This window comes from Gopherus flavomarginatus, chromosome 1 (genome assembly GCF_025201925.1).
Source record: "Gopherus flavomarginatus isolate rGopFla2 chromosome 1, rGopFla2.mat.asm, whole genome shotgun sequence".
Classification (NCBI taxonomy): domain Eukaryota; kingdom Metazoa; phylum Chordata; order Testudines; family Testudinidae; genus Gopherus; species Gopherus flavomarginatus.
This window is the reverse complement of record NC_066617.1, coordinates 61,483,452-61,508,709: the sequence shown is the minus strand read 5'-3', so window position 1 is coordinate 61,508,709 and position 25,258 is coordinate 61,483,452. Positions and strand designations below refer to the sequence as shown.

Genomic DNA, 25,258 nt, shown 5'->3' with positions numbered 1-25,258 from the left:
GAGGGAGAAGTTGGATGGGGCGAAGGTTCTGGGGGGGGCGGTCAGGGGATGGGGAAAAGGGAGGGTTGGAAGTGGGAGTCCCGGGGGGGGGCTGTCAGGGGACGGGGATGTGAATAGAGGTTGGGAGGGCAGTCAGGGGACAGGGAGCAGGTGGGGTTGGATAAGGGGATGGGATCCTGGGGGGCAGTTAGGGGCAGGAGGTCCTGGGAGGGAGTGGTCAGGGGACAAAGAGCAGAGGGCGGTTGGATAGGGAGTGGGTTCTGGGGGTGCTATCAGGGGGTAGGGGTGTGGATAGGGGTTGGGGCAGTCAAGGGACAGGGAGCAGGGGGGTTGGATAGGGGGTAGGGGTCCCGGGAAGGGGCATTCAGGGGACAAGGAGCGGGGGGTGTGGCTGGGTTGGAGGTTCTGAGGGGGACAGTCAGGGAATGGGAAGTGGAAGGAGGCAGATAGGGGGCGGGGGACAGGCTGTTTGGGGAGGCACCGCCTTCCCTACCCGGCCCTCCATACAGTTGTGCAACCCTGATGTGGCCCTCGGGCCAGAAAGTTTGTCCCCCCGGGTTAGAACCATGTTTTCAAAGGATGATGCCAGAGCCAAATGATCCTTGGGCCTTTCCCTTTGCACTGCTATAGAGGCTCCAAGGGACCTTAAACTAACGCAACCGAGTGCACTCTTGAAGGGGCTCTCACCTTCTTTGTGACTGCAGCAGAAAGAGGGACCAAAATATAGGGTTAAATTACACATGAACCAAACTCCACTCCTTGCTATGATCTCATTAGAGTTGCATGGGGTATAAATGATGAAACTACAAGGTCATTACATTTGATGTTCATCCATTGACCATGCTTGGCAATAAAAAACACAGCTCCGTGCCCACAAAGTCAGTCCCTGGCAAGTGTTTTTCTTATATTCTTTTTTCAAAATGGCAAATTAAAGCTTAAAAATATATCTAAAACAAAATGGGCCAAGTTCATCCCTGGTGATAACTCCAGCAAAGGCAATGCAGTTACACTAAGGATTAATTTTGACCAGTAACTGCCCGCAAGCTAAGTATTTTACAGACATGCATGGTTTGCTTGTGCTGCTACATAATTTTCAATGTGCTGCTGGAAAATTCCTTGCTAAGTGCTGAAAGAGACATTACTGTATATTCTGTAATAAGTATTATGGACTATTTTACAATGGGGGCAAATTTAACGTTTGCTAACATTAAGAAATGTTTGTAGGCCCTTCAATGGTAAAATGTGTGACAATAGTAAAATTATTATTTTACCAAAATGTATTTATTAAAACACATTAGAAGGGGCTTTTTTTAAGTTTATAGGGGAAATTATTATTGTTAATGTTCTTCGCACTGACAATCTGTTTGACATTGTATTGTACCACAAAAAGAAGAACAGTTTCATCACTACTCTAAGTCTAAAGGATCGTTTGGTATAGAGGCAAGAAGACAGAGGCAGGATCCTAATGTTTTTGGAAGATGGAGACAGCAAGCAATAATTCCCTACAACAAAATTTTCTACTGGTGAGGTGTTTGTCTAGATTTGGAACAGGATACAGTCATGTCCTAATTAATGGACTGTCAGCTTCACACTGTTGTGTCTATATCAGATCAGCAATCAGGAAAGGAAAGGGCTGTTTTTCAGAACATCAGAAACATTTAATAAAAGAAAGACAATTACCCTACTTCATTCCAATTGCTCAAACCCAAAAGCATTCTTGTTAAAAATCTTCTTATGATTTCATGTGACATGATGCATCAGATGAAGCTTCATGTTGTGCAACAGCACAATCATTAAGCTGCATCATGTCATAGGCTAGCTTGTCAAAATTAAACAAGAAACCAACAACTGAGAATTCATTAGTGTTGAAATTGTTGTCAGACAGTTTGATAGGTCCCTGGGTCATGATTTCTCCATGACATGTTATATTTCTACTTACAGTCAAATGGCCCAATTCTGTGAGCTTAGTGACCCAGCCCAGCTCCCATTGATTTCTGGAAGGTCCTCATCAATTTGCAAGTTTAGGCCCTAAAGTCTTAAATAGAAAAAATAAATGCTATTTAGCACACTGAGAGGGAAAAAATATTTAGATCTTCTTAATTTTTAGACTCTCAGCTATGGCCTGGAACCTACAGACCCAAAAACAGGTATCTTGGTGTCAACACTCCAGATTTGGGGTACAAACAGTGAAGCAGCTACAAACAATAGTATCATTTTGCATTTATATAGTATTTTCAAAGCCCTGCACAAACATCAATAAAATTGTGAATCGATCTGATCATTTTTAAGGAAATGCAGAAAAAATACATGCAAATATGTTATGGCTACATAATATACCAGTGTATACTACTGATGGGCCAATCCAGCAATTTATATACTACCAAAATTCTCATTGACATGAAAAGGAGTTTTGCCTTCATGAGGAATTAAAGGACAATTTCTTCAGTGCTGGGCGGGAGTGGAGGAAGTATTATTATTTTAGTTAAAGAAAGTTAATATTTTCCTGTAATTATATTAGTGATATGATCAAATTAAATTTGGCGTAAGATTTTATTAAATCTAAGGCAAATAGAAAAGGTTTTTTTCAGTTTAAACAAAAATTCCAATGAAGAGAGTTCCTTTAAATAAGCCCACAGCCCCCTACAATGTTTGTAACCCAAACACTACAGAATTAAAAACCTAGAGATTAATTTTATTTCATTGATTCATTATCCAAGTTGAAAGAAATGCCAAAAGAAAACAAAACCCATGAAAGATGACCTGGAAACTGGATTTTGAAAATAATTCACTTCACTAATCTTGGCATGCTCCAGAGCTCATTGATATCAATAGAAATACCACCCACCATACAGGTAAAGACATTTGTTTGCTTGTAACATTTGGGATGGCAGTGTTCTTTGAAACATTATATCTAGCCATAAACCATTACATAAAAATCACTTCAGCTAGGTGCCCTTGGAAGAAAAGTTTGATTTACAATAGCTTTCATACACAAGCCTGCTAGCTGAGAATTATTTTATAAACTGTAAGCCAGGTTGACAATAAATTCACAATCTCTGATATTTGCTAAACTAGCCACTGCTTTGTTTGAGTCTCTAAATTTAGAGTTTGTTAAATGATGATGGAAATTTAGTGATAAATATTACTGAACAATATTAAAATAGGCTGGAAACTGTTGAAAGAATTTTCTAAAGAGTATAAAATATAGCTGGAGAATTTGCCTCTTCTCTCCCTGATTTTGCTTTCCTATTTTAAGCTATTTTTCCACAGATCGCTTGTTCCAGGCATACTGAGTACATGGCAATGCATTTTAGATAACCCCTTGTGACATTTGATAGGCTCTTTTGTCCTTAACAAAACCCTGTTTACTGTGCAGCCTTTCTTGATTTTGATCATTTAATTAACTGGAGAAATGTTTAATAAATCCACACACAATGCCTTTTAAATCTATTTTACATTATTAATACCCTGCAGTTCCATCTACTAAGGCACAATATTGGTGCATATTTCTCCATTTTGACATATACTGTCAGCTCTATTGGGTATTTACAGTATTTAAATAAAATCTTGCCCTGTTTATACACCCTAGGTGGTGGGTCCTCATGAAAGCCAGGGATTTAAGAGCAGAAAAGCACGTTCACAGCCGAGGATTATTTTCATACTGTGGGCCAGATTCATCTCTGGTGTAAATTAGGCTCCAGTTGAGTTACCGGAGGGATAAAATTGCCTTCTCTTTTTGTCCCACATCATTTAAGCAAAAGGATGTTCAGAGCGTTTTAGTCACCCTTTTCTCCAAAGCTCCCCCCAGGATCCTGTCCATGTTTTGGATTTTCTGCCTCCTTTTTAAGGGCCCAGGGAGTGTGCAGTTTTCTCTGATGTAGTGTCTACAGCTGCTAAAATACTCTTTCTGCATACAGGACACCTTGGGACTCAGTGCAGTTTTATCTCATTTCCTTTACAGACACATCAACAGTTATGGTTAAGTGGTGTCAGCAGCAGAGCTCCCAGAGAGGCCTGCCGAAATCTGCCTCCTCATCCCTTAAAAGGAGGCAGAGGCATAAGGAGCATCAAATGGGCATTAATCTGCCTGCACAAATACTGAAGAGGCAACTGAAGATTCAATTATCAGATTTTATTAAAACCATAAGAACGGCCATATTGGGTCAGACCAATGGTCCATCTAGCCCAGTTTCCTGTCTTCCAACAGTGGTCAGATGCTTCAGAGGGAGTGAACAGAACAGAGTGATTTACTGAGTGATCCATCCCCTATAGTCCAGTCCCAGTTTCTAGCAGTCAGAGGTTTAAGGACACCCAGAGCATGGGATTGCACTCCTGACCATCTTGGCTAATAGCCATTAATGAACCTATCATCCATGAACTTATCTAATTCTTTTTCGAACCCTGTTATAATTTTGCCTTTCACAATATCCCTGACGAGTTCCACAGGTTGACAGTGTGTTTTGTGAAGTACTTCCTTTTGTTTGTTTTAAACCTGCTGCCTATTCATTTCATTGGGTGACTCCTGGTTCTTGCAGTATGTGAAAGGGTAAATAACACTTCCTTATTCACTTTTTCCACACCCATTCATGATTTTATAGACCTCTAGCATATCCCCTTACGACATTCCAGGGTACAATCCAGACCAGTGAGAGGCTGTGTCACCACTTGCCCTGCAACCTAAGGTCCCTCACAGTGCTTTGCAGCTGTAACTCCCAATGTGGGCACCTCACAAACAGCCAAACAGCATGCAGGTCACACCCTTAGTGCTGTGTACAGTCACAGCCCTGGTCTCCCAACTCGGACTCCAGCAGCCTGTCATCAAACACCAACCACACTCTGGCTTAAAGCAGCCTTGGTTACTACTTGCAGAGTGACCTGAACGTACTTTCAGTCCCGGATTTCCCCCCAAAGATGTTTATCCTGCACTGTCCAGCCTCTTCCTGGATAGTTCAGATATATTAGGTCCATTGCCCCTCTAAGGACATCAACATACAACAGTCTGCTACCTTAAATGCAGTTACCCAAACAATTCACAACCCTGGATTAGTTCTAATTAAAGAATAAAACAAGTTTATTTACTTACAAAGCGATAGATTTTAACTGAGTATAAGTAATGAGGTATAAAGTAAGGAACAGTTACAAGAAAAATAAAGATAAAGCTCTTTCTAAACTTAACAAACTAGACTTGGTTCAAAGTGAACTTCCTTACCATATGGTTTCAGGACATTGCTGACCGAATTCTCAGGTTAGGAACTGCTCCTAAATTCCAGTGGCTGTTTCTTTTGTCTTTTAGGTGAAAAGAGAGAGAGATGGATAGGGAAAGATACCTTCAGGTATTTTTGCTTGCTTTTTATAGTTTAGTCACCTTTTGAAATGCATTTACCTGAGTAAGACCCCTAGATAAAGTTATTTCCAGCTGAAAGCAAAGAAACATAGGGTCTGCTGTGGGGAGAGGTTTCATGCTGTATGTTTGTTCCAGCCCATACCCCACTTCCTTGTCGAAGAAGGCCCATCAACTTTGATGACACCTGACTGGGGCAACAACTTGTCCTTCAGTTTGAAAAACAGGCTTACTCATTCCCTGGACTTATCTGGTACACATATGTCAATCATGATTTCAGCTTATATTCATAACTTTACATATAATGTTGCTACATACATTTTACCATGATATTATTGACCAGAAAGCTATTAGTTTCAAATGATACCTCACAAGACATATTTTGTACAAAGATTATTATAGTAGTGTGTAGAGTGTGAATTCAGGGGTGCCTTCAGTCACACACCCACTCCCTAGTCATCTCTTTTCTCAATTGAACAATCCCAGTCTTTTTAATCTATCCTCATATGGCCACTGTTCCATAGCCCTAATCATTTTCGTTGCGCTTCTCTGTACTTTTTCAAATTTCATCATATCTTTTTTGAGATGGGATGACCAGAACTACACATAGTATTCAGAAGTGGGCATGCCATGGATTTATGTGGCATTATGATATTTTCTGTCTTATTATCTATCCCTTTCCTAATGGTTCCTAACATTCTCTTAGTTTTTTTGACAGCTGCTGCATATTGAGCAGATGTTATCAGAGAACTACCCACAATGACTCCAACATCTCTTTTTTGAGTGGTACCAGCTAATTTAGACCTTGTCATTTTGTATGTATGTCTGGGATAATGTTTTCCAATGTGCATTACTTTGCATCTATCAACACTGATTTTCATCTCCCATTTTCTTCTCCGGTCATCCAGTTTTGTGAGATCCCTTTGTGACTCTTAGCAGTCTGCTTTGGACTTAACAATCTCGAGTGATCTTGTATTACCTGCAAACTTTGCCACCTCACTGTTTACCCCTTTTTACAGACCATTTTGGAATATGTTAAACAGAACTGGTCCCAATACAGAACCTTGGAGGACCCCACTATTTACCTCTCTCCATAGTGAAAAATTACCATTTATTTCTACCTTTTATTTCCTATCTTTTAACCAGTTTCTGATCTATGACTGCTTACTTTGTTCAAGAGCCTTTGGTGAGGGACCTTATCAAAGGCTTTCTGAGAGTCCAAGTACACTATATCCACTGGATCACTCTTGTCCACTTATTTGTTGATACCAACAAAGAATTCTAATAGATTGGCGAGACATGATTTCCCTTTACAAAAGCCATGTTGACTATTTCCCAACAAATCATGTTCATCTGTATGTCTGAAAATTATGTTCTTTACTATAGTTTCAACCAATTTGCCTGGAACTGAAGATATAGGCTTTGAGCCTAGAATTGCAGGATCACCTGTGGAGCCTTTTTTAAAAAAAATCAGCATCACATTAGCCAGCTACCAGTCATCTGATTAAAGTGATGGATTCCATACCACAGTCAGTAGTTTTGTAATTTCATATCTGAGTTCCTTCAGAAGTTTTGGGTAAATACCATCTGGCCCTAATGACTTATCACTGTTTATCAATTTGTTCCAAAATCTCCTGTATTGACACCTCAATCTGGAACCCTTCTTCAGATTTGTCACCTCTTTCTAAGGAGGCCACAGCTTTGGGGGCTGACTCAGCAGTGCTGCCTTTAAGACAGTGGTTTTCAAACTGGGGTACATGTACCGGTAGGGGAACACAAGCCCTTGTCAGGGAGTACGCAAGAAAAATCCTGTAATGGCAGACAATGCATTTTTATTTAGTACAGAGGTTTCCAAACTGTGGAGTGCACCCCCTTATGGGGGCATGCAGGAAGGTTTTTTTTGGGGGGGGTGAGCATTGATGCCAGACAGCTTGGGCCAGCCCCGTGCCCCCTTTGAGATATAATTTTTGGTTGTGCCCCTCTGTCATAAACGGATAGTTAAGAGTTAATAGAACAGAAGTACTTCATGTCTCTTTTGCCTGTAAAGGGTTAACAAGATCAGTGAGCCTGGCTGTCACCTGACCAGAGGATCAATTAGGGGACAGGATACTTTCAAATCTTGAGGGAGCGAAGTTTTTGTGTGTGCTGTTAGTTTTTGGTTGTTGTTCTCTCTGGGTTCCGAGAGTGACCAGACGTGCAACCAGGTTTCTCTCCAATCTCCCTGATACAGGTTCTTTAGATTCAAAATAGTAAGTACTAGGTGATAAGGCGAGTTAGGTTTATGTTTGTTTTCTTTATTTGCAAATGTGTATTTGGCTGGGAGGAGTTCAAATGTGTATTTGGCTGGCAGGAGTTCAAATCTGTATTTTGCTGAAAGGATTTTACTTTGTACTTGTATACTTAGGCTGGGAGGATATTCCCAGTGTCTATAGCTGAAAGACCCTGTAACATATTCCATCTTAAATTTACAAAGATAATTTTTACTGTTTTTTCTTTCTTTAATTAAAAGCTTTTCTTGTTTAAGAACCTGATTGTTTTTTTATTCTGGTGAGACCCCAGGGGACTGGGTCTGGATTCACCAGGGAATTGGTGGGGAGAAAGGAGGGAAGGGGGAGAGAAAGGTTAATTTTCTCTCTGTGTTAGGATCACTTTCTCTCTCAGGGAGAGTCTGGGAGGGGGAGAGAGAAGGAGGGGGGAAGGTGCATTGTCCTCTCTGTTTTAAGATTCAAGGAGTTTGAATCACAGTGATCTTCTAGGGTAACCCAGGGAGGGGAAGCCTGGGAGAGGCAATGGTGAGGGAAAGGGTTTACTTTCTTTGTGTTAAGATCCAGAGGGTCTGGGTCTTGGGGGTCCCCGAGCAAGGTTTTTGGGGGACCAGAGTGTACCAGGCACTGGAATTCCTGATTGGTGGCAGCGGTACAAGTACTAAGCCAGTAATTGAGCTTAGAGGAATTCATGCTGGTACCCCATCTTTTGGACACTAAGGTTCAGAGTGGGGAATTATACCATGACACCCTCCCCCAACCCAGACAGGCTGGGAGGCCTCCGGAGGTGAGTCAAAGGCTGGAGGTGGCGGTCCCTCCCTCTCGGAGCCCCACTGCAGTGAGCAGGCCTGAGCCACTTGGCATCACCACTCACCCCCTGCCACCTTCCTCCATGCCCCTATGGGGGGTATACCCCCCAGTTTGAAAACCTTGAGAAGGTTGCTAAACGGAAGGCAGAAATCTGGGAGTGACAAGTGACCCATGAGCCTCCCTTCTCCCCCACGTCACCATTGCTTATCTCAGATGGGAGTATGCAGTAAACTACATTATTTGGAAAAGGGTAAGCAACCTAAAAAGTTTGAAAACCACTGCTTTAAAGGTGACCAGCTGCCCCATTTTATCCAAGCTGTCATCAGGGGCTTTGTCTTATATTGCACCTTATTATCCCCAGTAACCCCAACCCCCTCTTTCACACTTGCTCTCTGGTCACCCTAGCTGCCTTGTTCAGCTACTGCTGTGGCTCCAGTGAACTTATCCTCCGAGTCTGGGGAAGCCCCTGCCTGTGCACAGGTTAGGCTGAGAGGGGCTAGCGAGGAGATCAACAGTGGCCAACAAGATGCAGCTGCATTACGGCAGGAAGCTGCCCTTTTCGTGTTTCCGCCTTGGTGCTTTGCGTACCCCGCGAGAGAGAAGCGCGACCCAGCCCCGATCCCCATCCTCCAGCCAGCAGCAGCGGAGCTCCGACTGACTCGGGGATTTTTACTGTCATGACCACATGGAGTCAGGGAACCAGATCCGGCTCCCGGCATATCTGCATCTAGCGAGGCAGCAGGAGAGGAGGGAGCTGCGACGCCCCCCTCCGCGTGTGTCTATGTTAGCGCAATGCTGCAGTGCCTGCTCCCGGGACTTGTTTATTCAGGGGAGCCGTGCGCTGCAGGATCGGGCCGCTGCCCATGTTTAAACTGGCCCATTCATTCTTTTCCCCAACACACCCTTAATGGGGGCGCTCGCCTCAGCAATCCTGTTCAAGACCACGTGGCCAGGGGCAGGGCCGTCCTTAGGCATAGGCAACATAGGCAGCTGCGTAGGGCACCTGAAAATTTGGGGCTTCACTGGGTCTTAGTGTCCACCCGCTTGTTTTCCTATCCCTGTTTTGACCCTTAATGCAGGCTCCCACAGATGGCTTCTCTAGCCTGGTGAGTCTTCCTTGGGAGGGAATCTAGTAGTTAAAAGTGAAAAAACCTCCAGCCTGCCAGACCTATTAGCACAACATTGAAACTGTTAAAGAGACATTCAAAGGGTAATAAAGCCATTTAACAGGCATTTGCCAACCCCAAGGTATATACTGACAGGTTTCAGAGTGGTAGTCCTGTTGGACTGTATCAGCAAAAACAAGGATGAGTCCTTGTGTCACCTCAAAGACTAACAAATTATTTGGGCATAAGCTTTTGTGGACTAGAACCCATTTCATCAGATGTCAACGAAAGCTTATGCCCAAATAAATTTTTATACTGTCAGTTTCTGACTTTACTGACAAAAACAGTTGTGCATTAATGTAATATTTACACAGAACATGTCAGTCTACAGGACCTTAGTTTAAAATTTGCTTTAAAAAATATTTCATTAGTGAGCTGGTGAAGATTATAAAATCACATTTCTAAAAAATGCTTGCATAGAGTTTTAAATGCACAATCATCTTTAGCCTTAAATGTGTGGATCTTCACACAGTTTTTTAAATAAATCCTTCAAAAGACCTCCCTTATCTAAAATACACATTTTAATTAATATAGTTTAAAAAAAAGTGCTTCCAAGTCTTCCTGTCCTTTCTGTCCATTCCTTCACCACCTCTCCCCCCACTCCTCACTGAAGAGAGCCCTTAAAGGGACAACAGTCCTTCCCTTCCAGATAGCTGGACAAAGAGTTCCCTTTCTTTACTTCTGACTATCCGACAAACTAGATTTAAAAGAACCCTCCAGCAAAATCAGTACCTTAGTAAGACAAAATCCTTGTTATACCTAAAATCTTTGGAAACATATTTTTTTAAAGTTGGTGAAATTTCATAACCATGTTTCTTGTTATGGAGATCACACAAAGTAAATTACTGTTCCCTTTTTCTAAAAGCAATGAACATTGTTATGAACACACTAAACCTCTCTGATTAATTTAAAAGAATGTCTTTGTTTCAGCGAGTTCAATATGTAGTAATCTGGAATGCTGGCTTAAGATTTGAGTACATTTAAAATATAAATTCAACTTAGAAATACTGATGAAGAAAATGTAAAACAGAGAAGAGCTGCATCATGTATTCCATTATATGTAATGTTGTATTCAGCAGGACAGCTGATTCACCCTTACTATAAAGTTTTTGCAAATAAATCTCTGACGAACTTCAGGGCATATCAAAAAACCTGTGACTGACATTTTTATTCCCAAATTTTAGTGCTTTTAATTAGGTACTTTCTTCATGTCCATTCTGCATGAGGGAGAGTGCATGGAAGTCTCTGTGGGGATCTCCGCCACCATGAGGCAGGCTGGGCATCTTATTATCCTTTGCTGTCAAGTCTCTCCTCCCCCTCCCCCACCAGGCTGTGAGCTTGGGCTGCCATCAGGCATAGGGGCACCAGTTTAATAATACTGCCTAGGGCCCCATAAATCCTAAGGATGGCCCTGGCTAGGGGCCACCCCGCGCCCCACTTGGCACCCAGGCTCGCTGGGCTCCGCGCACTTGACAGACACGTGCCTACATCTGTTCACGTGCAACTTCCCGCCGGGCTGGGAAGGTCCCCGGCTCTCCCCTGTGAAATCCCTGCCCGGAGCTCCGGCTACTCCCGTCCCCTGATGCCTGCCCCCGCCCTGCTATAGCACAGCCCCGCCTCGCGGCTCAAAGGAGGAGGAGCTGGCGCTCCTCCAGTGGAAACCAAGGGCCCGATTCGCAGCTGTGCTAGACTTCAGTGGGCTCGGGCGCCGGATCGGCTCCGGGATGAGGGAGGCGGGGAAGGGAGAATAAAAACCCCATCACCGCAGCAGCGCTACATTCCTCGCTGCCACAGCCTCGTGGCTACCGCGGGCACCCCCTGTCCCTCTCCCCGACCTCCTGCCACCATTGGCTACCCGCAGTGGAGCAGCTCCCTCTCCCCCTTCCCCCCACGCTGCTCTAACCAATCCCGCTGCTGGGGGACGGAGGCGGTGGCAGGCTCCGCATTTGTTAGTCCCCGCGGTGCAGAGGAAGGCGGGCGCCCGCTGCGAAGCGAAGAGGGACTCGCTGTGGGGCCAGAGCGCCCGGCTCCCATTCCGGCTCCGCCCGTTCCCAAAGTTGGAGCAGGCTCGGGGCAAAGAGCATGCAGGGCTGGACGCCGCCGCAGGGCACGGGCCAGCGCTCCCCACGCCTCCGGCTCCGCCCTGCCTCCTGCGATGAATGAGCGGCTGCTGCGCCTTCCCAGGCGGCTGCCTGGACCCCCAGGTAATCCGACTCCTACCCTGCCAAGTGCAGCCTCTGGCGGACCGCTCCAGAAGCCCTTTGTGGCAGAGTGAATGGGAACTCTCGGGCCCTGGCCGTGCCACGGCACCAGGCAGGTTCTGCGGGCAGAGGCATGAAGGCGGCGGCAAACCCCGTCGATCCTGGTGCATTGCTCCTGCTGAGCATGGCTGGAGTTAGCAGGCAGCCTCGGAGCAGCGCCTGGGTTCGCTCCCCGTTCAGGAGCACGTCCCAGAGCCGTGAGCCCGCCCGGGAACAAGGGAGGCGCCCTTCCCTGCCAGCCGAATCCTTGTCCCGAGCAAAGCCAGGGCTCTGAACGGGGGGGCAGAGGTGGGAGACAGAGAAAAAGGGGAGAAAAGAATCGGAGAGGAAGGGATCGAGACGCAAAAATGAAGAGAGGGGAATGAAGAAGACGAGCAAAAATAAGGGAAGGAGCAAACAGCACACCTTGGGGGCAAAGTGGCACCAGGGCTACACAGGGACCATAAACAGTTTGGTTTCCCCATTACCCCTGTGTAGGGTGACCAGACAGCAAGTGTGAAATATTGGGACAGGGATGGGGGGTAATAGAAGCCTATATAAGAAAGACCCAAAAATCGGAACTGTCCCTATAAAATTGGGACATCTGTTCACCCTTCCCCTCCGGGAAGAGTGGGGCAGAGTCACTGAGAGCGGGTTCGGGTGCCTGTGAAAAAAAATTTTCAGGCCCCCCAGCAAGGGCAGACCGGCTAACCGGGGCCGACGAAGCCGGGCCCCGGTAATTTGTACCGGTTTCCCCCCCCATCCCCCCACCCTCATCGGCCTTGGAGAGAGGGTACAAAATAAGGTAGAGATGAAGGGAAAGCAGGGGAGAGAGACCTTAGACTGTGGTAAATTTGAGCATCACTGCATAGTGAGAAAATTAGTCTTCCCTAAGGAATGGCAAAAGATAGACAAGGAGAAAGATGGGGTTCTCCCCCCCCCCCAGGAGTGAAAAAGTTCAACATTAAGGATCTTCCTAAACCTAAACTGTGGTATTCACTCCTAACTCTTCAGTGAGGTTTAAAGCCACCACCTGTTTATATGCCATGGGGAATTTGTTAAGTTTCATAAGAGATGTTAATTCTAAAACTTTGAGTATGTGCATGGGGGTAACTGTTTTCTAAACCCTCTACAGTAAATGATTTAAAATCCCTCCTAAAATAAATATTTAACTATGCTTTGACCTTTACCTAACAGAAGTGACAGCTAACAAGGAAATTAAACAATGCTATTTTGAGAAGCAGTAATCTATGCATTTTTCATATGTGAGCTAAGCCTGTTACAAAGCAGGAGATCCTGTCAGTTCTGCTGAGAATGTCCTGATACTGCCGCCTCAGTCCTGATACTGCCCCTTCCCCAGAGCAACTTTAGAGCTTGGTTACATAGTAAAGTTTAGCTGTAGGCGAATGTTAAGGAGACACTACATAAAAGAGCTCTGCAGTTTAAAAAAAATAAACTTGTTAAAAACAGATGTTTGAATAAGTAGTGAACATTTTCCCTAACGTTTAGTTTAAATGATCAGAAAAGCCTGTGGAGACACTGAGAATCCTAAACTGAGCTATATTTTGCAGAAAATGTCACTGCTTGGAGACTGACCAAAATTGGACACCACTACCAGTGGGCTGCAGTTTACCATGGGGAAAGGCAGGTTTCCATTAATCTGATGATCTGCTTGGCAATTAAGGCCATAGTAGCAGGGTCTGTACTACAGAGAGCCTTGGGCATCAGCATTTTTTGCACCCATATAAACTGAGAAGAGCTGCAGAGATTGACTTCCTATACATAATATTGCTGTTGTTTCTGTATCTAACCCAATCCAGGCTCTCTGGCACCCCCACCCTTTTGTTCACCCATCTCTCAGTTAGCTCATGTAAGCCAGATGAGCTATCTTTAGTATAAAAAAAACATGTCTCGGGGAAACTGTCAGTCTTCAGTGACACCCCAAGCACTATGCTCACTGGAGATCTGAGTTAGTTAGTGTCTTTCCCACCCCAAAAGGTTAAACATTCCAAAACAATCTTGTTTAAAAATAAAATCCTAACATAATCTGTTTGAAAGAAACAAAAAACCAAAAAATGTTACCTGCAGTGCTCCATCAATGGCAGAGCAGAAGAACGGAAGTGGGGAAAAACGGAGCTATGAGGCTCCTGGTAGAAACCCCAGAAGTTTCCTCCATGAATGCAAGTGTATGTGACATTACACAGGGCTGGAGCCCTCCATAGAGAATGATCAATTTTCTGAGATTAATCAAAATATTTGGGGCTTGATTCCTCAAGAGGACCATGTGGAACCTTTGCAAAAACTGGGTCTTAAATATTTTTGTTCAGCTAAATGGACTATTCCTAATTGATGGCTCTAACACTATGCACATGCAGGATCCCTAAATTTAGGATTTTAAACGAATATTTGTACTTCATATAAGTAGGTTTATTTTAAAATAATACTTGTCTGTTTTCAATAATCAAATCATTATACCTTGTGTGTGAGAAAAGGCTTGTTAAATTTAATCCAAAAAAGAATACAAGGAAGATGCTAATGTTAATACTTTTGCCTTCCCCCAGCATTTCAGCAGAGAGTCCTGTGGCACCTTATAGACTAACAGACATATTGGAGCATGAGCTTTCCGACAGAGTGGGTATTCACCCACGAAAGCTCATGCTCCAATATGTCTTTTTAGTCTATAAGGTGCCACAGGACTCTTTGCTGCTTTTACAGATCCAGACTAACACGGCTACCCCTTTGATACCCACCATTTCAGTTACTATTATGCTTAATTACTGGTACAGGTGGGATTAGGTTGGGAGTTACACTCAGATGAGGTGCCAGGGGAGGGACACTGGGAGCCAATAAGGAAAGGGAACATTCTGGCATTTTCTAACTTTTGAGTGCTTAACTCTGCAACCATAATAATGGCCCTTGCATGTAATTTTTGTGTGTGTAATTATTTATTTAGAATTACAGCAATGCTAAACATTCCAGTCATAATTAGAGCCCCATTGTGCTAGGTGCTGTACAAATACATAGGAAGATGCAGTACCTGCCCCAAAGAGCTTGTAATCAAATGTATTTAATATTTAAGACTACATATACAAATCTTCAAAAGCACCTAAATGACTTTACAGGCTACTGATTTTAAATTTGATTTTGAAAAATAGGACTTGCCTCCTAAGTTACTTAGGTGCTTTTGAAAATTTTACTCTGAATCTTCATTTATTTATATCAGTTTAAAAAAAGAAGGAAAAAACTCATTAGAAAACTTGGTTTCCTGACCAGTTAAAATTACGAAGTTCTAACATGGTTCCTCATCCCATCACTAACAAAACACAAGCACTTACAAGCAAGGGAAAGAGAAATATTATTGTTTGTACCGTGCCCAAAGATGCGCTCAGCTCTTCACAGAACAGCTAGGTAGACACAATCCCCCTGCCTAGATTTTTCAATTTAGGATTTATTATTATTATTTGTACTGTGGTTAGCACCTTGGGACCCCAGTCACAGATCAAAGCCCTACTGTATGGGGCACTGTACAAATACATAACAACATGTATTTGTACATAACATGTAACCTGCCTTGAAGAGGTTGCAGTCAACGTATAAAACAAGTGACAACAGGTGAATGCAGCAAACAGATGGGGAGCATATGGAGACAATCCAACAATTCTGGCAAACATTTAAAGCAGCAGCTACAGCATGCCAGCTGGCTAGTTATTTGTCTACACAATCATGTTTTAAGGAGGGAGAATACAGATGAGGTGAGGAGAAGTTTGAGATGATATGTGGCAGCTCACTTTGTGCACATGTTTTAGTGAACAGACATTTACGTTTAATTTTAAATAATTCACTTCTTTGTGGTAAAAGTGAGTTTTTAAGGAGGACTTGAGTGAGCCAAGAGAGGTGGTGTACAGAATTTGAGAGATTTTTCTAGGCATGGGAGGAAGCAGAGAAGAAGACATGGAGACATTCATGTGAGGACATAAAGTGGTGTGAAGGTTCATGCCATTAACTAGTTGAGGACATCTTAAATCTTACACTGGTGACATACATGGCCTGATCTTCAGAGGTGCTGAGCACCCATTACCTCTAAAAACCAGACCAAAAATCAAAGACTGAGCCAGATCCCCAGCCGCTGTAAATAGCTCCATTGAAATCAAAGGGGCTGTTCGTGCCACCTGAGAATCTGGCCCACAATTCCTATCAAGTATACAGAAATGTGTATTTCATCATGACACATCCACTTATCACTATAAATACTATAATTTTAGATCAATAAACTCAAAATATAAACACAAGACACTTTTAACACTACATATTGTTATCCTCTAATGCAAGTCCACATGCATTCTTCATTTTTACCATAAATCATAGCTTGTTAAATGTTTCCTACTAAATTACATATCCAACTTTATTGTGAAGCAGTTATATGTACGTTACCAAAATATTCTATTGTCAATGACAAATATTAGCTAATAATATTTCCCACGTAGCAATATCCCTTATAAAGTATCTTGGCACTGAAATTAAAATTGTCTGGGGAAATAGCAGTGGATAGGGATGGAAGCATACATAGAAGCCTATGTATCTTATTGTTCACCCTTCCAAAACTGAATTAATTGCATCCAATTTAGAATATCTCAGGGATTCCAGTTATAGTTCAGATGGGAATTATTTTTAAATTCTCCAGTATTATTCTCCAATGATATTACACTTAAAAAAACCCACTATGTGAAAAGAGTGTTAAGACTGCAGAGGTTTCAAAACCAACCACTGAAAAGTTAGGAAATGCAATCCATTGCAGACTTCCAGTCTTTAATTATGTGATCACATACTATTTTTCTGTGGCATCCCTGATTCTTATGATGCACATTATGGATGGTGCTCACTGAATGAGCAGCTGCTGAATATTTCTTTTTAGCCTCATCATTCAATGTGTGGCCTCATGCATTATTTACTCCACAGCCATCCAAACTCTGTACTGAATACAAAATCATGTATTTCCTCATGGGCGTTTGTATGGTGCTCTGGTTATGGTATCATATTTCTTTACAAAGACTGGTGAATTTATCTTCACAACACCCCTCCTCTGAGGTGAGGGTTGTATTATCATCTCCATTTTACATATAGGGGACTGAGGTAATGTCAAAAGTGTCCACTGATGTTGAGTGTCCAATTTGAGAAACCTGAGGCCTAGTTTTTCAGAGTACTCAGTATTTTGTAGTCGTTTATACGTCTAGAGCAGAGCTCCCATTGACCTCAGTGTGGTTCTTAGTACTCAGCACTCCTGCAAATCAGGCCCCATATTGGTATCCAGAAAATGAGGAACACACAGTGGTCACCTATACAAATTTTGGTTTACATAACTTGCCTGACACCATTGGTACTCTGTGGCAGAGACAAGGATAGAATCTAATTTACCAGGACAACATTTAAGTGCCTTAACAATGAGGCCATCCTTTCTCTTCCTGCCGTCCCATGCCTCATTCACTATACACCTGCCAACTTCAGCAACAAAGGAGGCAGGGCTCCTGCAGACAACAGCCTCCTTCCCTGCACAACCCTGATTCACTCACTCCATCTCGTGTTAGGTAGGAGTCTTGTAAAAAAAAGTATGTGATCATGTAATTAAACACTGTATCATAATTCATGTGCACAAAATGGCTAAATTAAGATTGCACAGGCAATGTTACTTCTGGCACTTCCTAGCTTTTAAGGGCTTGACTTGTGTTCCCTGCTTCTGCCCATGTTTCCTCCCACTCCTAACCTCTTTCTCCCTCCCTGCCATGGCTCCTTTCTCTGCTCCAAACCTTATCCCTTTCACCGTTCCTATTATTTCCTTCCATCGTCTGCCCCTTCTCCCGGTCCTGTTTCTAACCCTCCCACCCCATCAGGTTCCTATCCCTCTTCCCCCTGAGCTTCTGTCCCCCTGCTTGTTATCTTTTTTCCCCACATCTCCCCCCTTCCTTATCCCTCAGCCTTCAAGTCAGGCAGCTTCCTCCTTTGCCTCCATGCTGCGGGGGTGCCAGAAGGAGGAGCACAGAGCAGGGCCAGTGCAACCTTTTAGGCGACCTAGGCGGTTGCCTAGTGCGCTGGGATTTGGGGGGCATCATTTTCTTCTGCTGTGACCGCGGCGGCCGGATCGTCAGCCACCTCGGTCGCCGCCGGCATTTAGGCGGAGGGAGCTGGGGCAGGGGAGCGTGGGGAGGGCCGCCTGCAGCAAGTAACGGGGGGGGGGGGCAGCATGCAAAGGAACTCCTCACCCTTGCCCCGCCTCCTCCCCGAGCACGCTGTGGCTGCTTCACTTCTCCCGCCTTCCAGGCTTGCGGCCCCTAAGCTGACTGCAACCGCAAGCCTGGGAGGCGGGAGAAGTGAAGCAGCCACGGCGTGCTCAGGAAGGGGGCGGGCGAGGTGCCTCAGGGTGGGGGGGTGCCTCAGGGTGGAGGTGCGGGGGAGGGGGGCGCAAGGTGGAAGTTTCGCCTAGGGTGTGAAACATCCTTGCACCGGCCCTGGCACTGAGAGCCCAGGAGGGACAGTCTCCCTGTTCTCAGTTCTTGTGGCCTGCAGCAGCAGTTGCTCAGATCCTGCTGCTAGAGATGGAGTCGCTCTGTGGGGACAGTGTACAGGCAGTCCAGTTCCCAGCTGTGAAAGGAAGCAGTGTGCTCAGTGCACATGGAATCTTGGAACCTCTACACTTCTGTACTGAGCATGTGCAAATTGAGATTTTTTTCAGGGGTTACAATTTGGCCAAATTTAGGTGTGTTTTCATGGAGATGGCATAAGGCACATGCCTGGCAGTGGGGTGACCTCCCTGCTAAATGTCAAGTTTCTGCTCCAAAGCATGGAGGGCTCTAGAACATCTCAATAAAGTAGTAGTCAGGTTTTTTTTAACAAGAGCAAAACATCTTATTTTTCGCCTAACCAAATTCTGAAAAACAGCTGAACCATTTTAGCTGAAACTCAAAAAAATGCAACTTGAGGCAGATACCTCACATTGAACATTTCAGCCTGAACGGTTAGTGGCAAATGGAAAACAGGTTTTTGGATGGAACTTTCTAATGGAAAGTATTGGGCAATCTTAACTACGAGTGTTGCTTCCTGCACTGTGTGCAGTAACTTATTAAACTTATTAAAACAACAACAAATGAAATTATCTTGACATTTAAAACTAAATAGTGGATTAGAAAATTATTGGTTTGGAAGTGAGTAACATTTCCTGATGGGGAAGAAACACCCATAAAAAACTGCTCCCCACTAGAGAAGAGAAGAGCACTGGTGTGGCACAAGCCATTTCTTTTTCTTGCATCAGAAGCTACATCCCTGGACCAGGACTGGGAACATGGATGACAGTGAAATCCTTCAGAAATTGCATACTTACCTTGCCATTTCTTATAATAGTCTCTCTCAACTGTCAGAAATTGCACATACTGAGCTAGGAGGTAGTATTTTTTTTGAAGGGAGAGCAAAAAATGATAGGTCTGTAATATGAGAATTTGCAGGTGGGTTCAAAATCTAACAGATGCAAAAAAAAGTTGATAAATCATGGCCTAGGAAATAATGGATTTGAAAACTAAACATGAAACGGAACGGATTCAGTCACTAAAAATACTGCATTTGTTCAGAAGATCTGCGCAGAAAACCAAATGGGGTGTGAACGTTATGTTAACATTCTGTACTTCTGTATTCCTCTTTTAACAGAGATTAGTGCAAGGCTAACTACATGTATAATCTGTGGCAAGGAGAACGGGGAGACGGCTGAGAGAGAGCCATAATGTCTTTAAGCTGCCAGACAATTTCTACTCGACTTGGTGTTCTTAAACTGAATGGCAGAGGACTGCTATGCCTTTTGGTCTTTACAATGAGTGTATGTGGCAGTGCCTCTGGCTTGTGTCCTACAGCCTGCATCTGTGCTAGTGACATTGTAAGCTGCACCAATAAGAACCTCTCTAGGGTGCCAGGAACTCTCTTCAAATTCATAAAAAGACTGGATTTGAGTTATAACAGAATTGCATTTTTGGAACCTGAATGGGTCCCGGTGCTTTTTGACAAACTGAATACTTTAATAATCAATCATAATAGTATTAGCAGTATTATCACTGGAAGCTTTTCCACAACTCCAAATTTAAAGTACCTAGACTTGTCATCCAACAACCTGAAGACACTGGGAAGCCCTTTATTTCAAGAGCTGAGAGTACTGGAAGTTCTCATGCTTTTCAACAATCAGATAACACAGATTGATTCTGCTGCCTTTGGAGGATTATACAAATTGCAGAAACTGTACTTGTGTTGTAACTCACTGTCACACTTCCCACTGGACTTGTATATTGGAAAACACAAACTTACAGAACTTGTATTATTAGATATTTCCTATAACCACATCCAGTCAGTACCTATTCAACGCGTAAGTTTAGTACCGGCCAAACAACTCAGTGGAATTTATCTTCATGGTAACCCATTTTACTGTGACTGTACTCTATACTCCATGCTAATTTATTGGTATCGCAGACACTTCAACTCAGTTGTGGATTTCAAAAATGAGTATGCCTGTGTATTACGATCTGATCCCAAAGGTTCCAATAAACTGCCTTTATTGCATGACAACTTTCTGAATTGCTCCGAAAGCACCATCAATGTGTCATTCCATGCCTTTGGGTTTATTCATGAGGCCCAAATTGGAGAAAGGCTGATTGTACACTGTGACAGCAGAATTAGTGATGCAGGCACATATTTCATCTGGGTTAGCCCGGACAATAGATTACTGGAGCCAGATAAGGACACTGACAATTTTAAGGTGTTTCACAATGGGAGTCTAGAGATAATGGATCCCCAGCTGGAGGATTCTGGGCTGTATTCATGCATTGCAATAAATAAAAGAAGACTGTTAAATGAAACCATAGAAGTTAGAATTAATGTAAGCAATTTCACAGTGAACAGATCCCATGCTCATGAAGCATTTAACACTGCTTTCACCACCCTGGCTGCCTGTGTAGCCAGTATTATTTTGGTACTGCTTTATCTCTATCTGACCCCATGTCCTTGTCAGTGTAAGACAAGAAGAAGAAAAAGGAAGCTGCCCCAAAGCAGTGCCCATTCATCCATCCTAAACTCCACTCCATCTCAGGATCCTCCAGCTGATGAGAAGAAATCCAGCAGTGGTAAGAGAGTGGCGTTCCTTGAGCCTGTGAACGAGCCAAAACATGGGCAGAATGGGAAGGTGAGACTGTTTCCCAAAGAAACTGTCATAGCGGAGAGCATCTTGAAAACAACCCGAGCAAAATCTGACTCTGATTCTGTCAACTCGGTGTTCTCAGATACACCTTTCATGCCATCATCTTAGTTTGCTTTCTAGTGTGCAGTTAAATCTCTCAACACCGCCCCTACCTGTAGCAGCCATCTGGAAAAAAAATAATAAAATTTGGCAAAAAATGCATTGTCAGTAGTCTTCAAGAACAGGTCCACCTACTCTTCCTGTGATTGGGATAACATGCAACATCACATAGGTTAGCAAAGGGTATATCTTCACTGTAGAATTAACTCAGGCTCTTACCTGGGTGTTGCCCCAATCCCACTCCTATCTACACTCAAAAACCTCTCACTTGAGTCTAGTGGTGCCGTCAGCCCAGGCTAGCTGGCTTGTCTGGGGTTGTAGGCTCAAAGGCAAGTGCTGCTTTTACTGAGGCTAGTAACCCACCCAGTTTTCATTGAGGACTCAGGCTAAATCCCCACCCGAGTGCTGATAGTCTATTAATACCTTCCCACAATTCCCCTCAATGTGCAGAAGGACAAACAAGTTCTCCCACAATTCACTGGGAAAGATTCATAAAGTAGCTCAGTGTACTGCAGTACACATGGGATATGCCTATGACCATCCTAGTGACACACAGGTGAGTGCATCACCAGTGAGGAAACAGAGGGTATGTCTACACTGCAGAAAACCCCCCACAGCAGTAATCTCAGAGACCTCATCAGCTGACTCGGGCTTGTGCTGCAGGGCTGAAAATAACAGTGTACACACAGTGTAGATGCTCCCACTAAAGCTGCAGCCTGGGCCCTAAGGCCCTCCCCCTCTTACTGGGTCTCAGAACCCAGGCTCTAGCCGCAGCTAGAATATCTACACTGCTATTTTTATCCTCATAGCCTGAGCCCCACAAGCCCAAGTCAGTTGACCTGGGCTCTGAGACTCACTGCCCTGTAGATGTACCCAGTAATTCAGGCATCTCTTTGGAGGGTGGATGCTCACATCTGGGCTAGGCTAACCTGGCGCCTCAGACCTGGGCAGGTATCATCCAAGTTAACTTTGCAGTGAAGACTTACCCAGAGTGTTAATGTGAAGGTGGGGGACATTTTGCTATGTGTTTTCTAGATATCAGTTGTGGGGAAAACATGTTTGCTGTAGATGATACTGTCTTTTCAATCTGTGTGCTTATAAGAATCAGTATCTTAAATATATGGATCTGGGTGTAAATTGGAATATCAGGGAACAGAACTGCAGTCTGTGTGCCTCCAAACAGCCCTTACCAAACCTCTTTCCATCCTCTAAGCATTCAGTTTGTAAAGGAATAAATGAAGTTACACAAACCAGAATATTCCAGAGTGTTTGTATGTTATCTTAATCATTTTGTATAGTAAATGTTTATGGCCAGGCACAGAAAATCTGCCTACCTCTTACCATAAGAAACATTTAACTAAATAGGAAGGGGAGAAATCCTCCTCACTTTTCTTATAATTAAATCCATGGGATTGCTCATGAAAGTAAGGTGAGCAGATTTGTCCAATCATGTATTGCATGTTTGGGATCCTGCATTCTTTACTCAAGCAGTTCAACTCCCTTTGAGTTCAGTAACAAAACTTCCACTGACATCAATGAGAGCAGGACTGGGCCCAGTGTTTAACAGAGGGTTTTTTTTCCCTCCCTTTTTCTAATTTTTGGTTGCTTTTTGCTTTGTCCTTTCAAAGGCATACTTTGAAATGTTAGTGCTCTCATGAAATTTGCTTTTAAAGATTGGTATTAGAGAATCACTATAACATTTGGGCCCAATCCTGTGAGGGGCAATATACCTTCAATTTACTGGGCACGTCTACACTGCAGTTATGGAGCATGACTGTAGCTTGTGTAGACATATCTGAGCTAATTTTCCCCATGCGCGTCAGTGTGGCTTAACTACATGAGTAATTGTCCAGGGTCACGGCTCTGATACCTGAGTTAACTAGATTAAAGCTAGCTTGGTTACGTCTACATGAGCTGCCAGTCATACTCTGGCATGGCAATGTAGACACAGCGTTAGTCAGCGGCTCACAGGATAGGGTCCTTATTTTGAACCACTTGTCTTTCCTACATCTTGTTTCCCAAAACAATTTAGAGTTAATTACTAGGTAGCACACTTTATTGTAGTCCTTAAAATAATATTATAAAAATGTACACCAAGCTTTAACTATTTTCATTCTTTTCTAGTTTACTTACATTTTCATTGGGCTAGACTTTGCCACCCTTCTCACCTTGAATAGTACCTAACTCTGAGGAGTCTCTTTGAAATCAACAGGTCTCTTCAGAGTTAAAGTACTATACAATGTAAGTTTGACAGCCCTTGCCCATTGTATCTCCAAAGAGTATACTACATGGGAGAGAATTATCAAAGTTAGAGTCAAGGGGCCAAATGATGTAAGTGGTTGAACTTTGTTCCATTGACTCTAATTTTAATAATAATTTACTACTTTTGTGGCTTCCGTGGAATGGCACCTGTTTACACTAGACTGAATTTTGGCCCATGATAGCTAAAAATATAACAACTAATTTGCTATGAAAAAAAATCAGGATGTATCTAGTTGTTTGACAGCCACCTATCTAGAAAACAAATTAAACTATGAAACAGTGTTGCTGTGATGTACACAATGTAGAAGGAAAAGAGGAGGAATTGGACAGCTGTTTGGAATCATTAGAATGTTTGCTTCCTTGAACATGTGAAACCAAAATCAGATACATGATTATTTAAATTCTTTTGTAGAGATTGAATAATGGGGGGGGATGTAGGTATAAAAGATCCAGTTTTTTACTTTGAATAACATATATTAAATAACTGCTCGTATCTAAGATATAAGGCTTTTAGCGTCCTTTCCATACATATATCTATATTTTGTAATACTTTACCTATATACTTTAAAACAAAATCAGTAGCCCTACATATAGTATCTGTTAGCAAATAATTATGGGACCAATCTTGTTTCTACTGAAGTCAGTGGTAGATTTGTCATTGACCTTTATGAGAGGAACATGTGCCCTTTAAGAAGCTGTCTCTTGCTTGAGGATTTTTTGATTAGAAAGAAGATTGAAATAAGCCACATGATTTCCCCATGATTTGCCATATGTGCATGGACATATTCTGTACTGTACAAGAAGGAGCAAAGTGATTGAAACAGAGGATTGAATACAAAATGGTAAGACAGAAAGGAAAAGCCAGAGGTAAAGAGTATCCGATTTGTATGTATTTGGCCTATTTTTGTTAACTGATTATTGCTAGAAAAGGCTGTATTTATTGGATATGGTGTTGCACAAACAAATTGTACCTTAAAATATAGGTTTAATTTGCTTAGGTTACTAGCATGGGAGTGCTAATCGAGTCAAATCCAAAATAGATTGAAAAGCAAAACAAATTGCTACCATTGTCCATCCAAATAGCTGAATATCTAAAGCAATGTTTAACTGTGTGCGCTCACTTGCCTGTTCATGACACAATACTTGCACTTATACAATATGCTGAATTAACTATATGTACTTTAAAGCCACGTTTTAGTAAAGGGAAACTGACCCTGCACCTTTACTCCTGGAGGGTTTATATCCCGCTGCGGGGCATAAGAATTTGCAGAGTCAGATCCAAACTATCAACCTGCTGTAACAGAGAGCGAATATAGTTCTAAGCATCAGATGCTTGTTGTAAATGTCAGCTGTTCATACATTAGTCCCTGCTTTAAAATGCTCAGATGTCTGATTATACATCTAAGAAACTGGATTAAGCATCTTTCCTAACAGTGTAGCAATATTAACATTCTGGGTGAGGCCTATTATTTCCACATCTCACAACCTTGGAGTTAGTTAAATGGTTGCAGCTTTAATAGGAAGAAGTTTTTTAAAGAAATCCTATCACTTCAATTTACTTTAATACTTACAATACAACAGTAGCACCAGACCTGCAAACCCAGCCTGCCTATCACAGATCATGAGCTATCTATATAGTTGCTCCAGTGCTCACTCAACACAACGAGCCACCCTGCATCTGAGAGGACCCAACATGCAATGGAGTATGACCCCCTTGCATAAACAAGGAAACTATCCGCTTGTGTATACAAGTAGGTCCCAACATACAATCTCTGGAGATAGCAAAATGCCCAGATTGAGGGGTTAGGATTATACCACACTAACTCCAGCAGCCCTCCTCAAGTGATGAATAAATT

At 43.1% G+C, this 25,258-nt stretch overlaps 1 protein-coding gene across 1 annotated transcript; it reads left to right on the top strand.

Moving 5' to 3' along the window:
* Positions 1-11,384: 11,384 nt before the first annotated feature.
* AMIGO2 (adhesion molecule with Ig like domain 2) lies at positions 11,385-22,494 on the top strand. The gene is made up of 2 exons (XM_050923782.1): positions 11,385-11,785; positions 19,511-22,494. Exon 2 carries the CDS (start codon positions 19,584-19,586, stop codon positions 21,147-21,149), a length of 1,566 nt encoding a protein of 521 aa, XP_050779739.1. The 5' UTR covers positions 11,385-11,785; positions 19,511-19,583; the 3' UTR covers positions 21,150-22,494.
* The last annotated feature ends 2,764 nt before the right edge of the window (positions 22,495-25,258 follow it).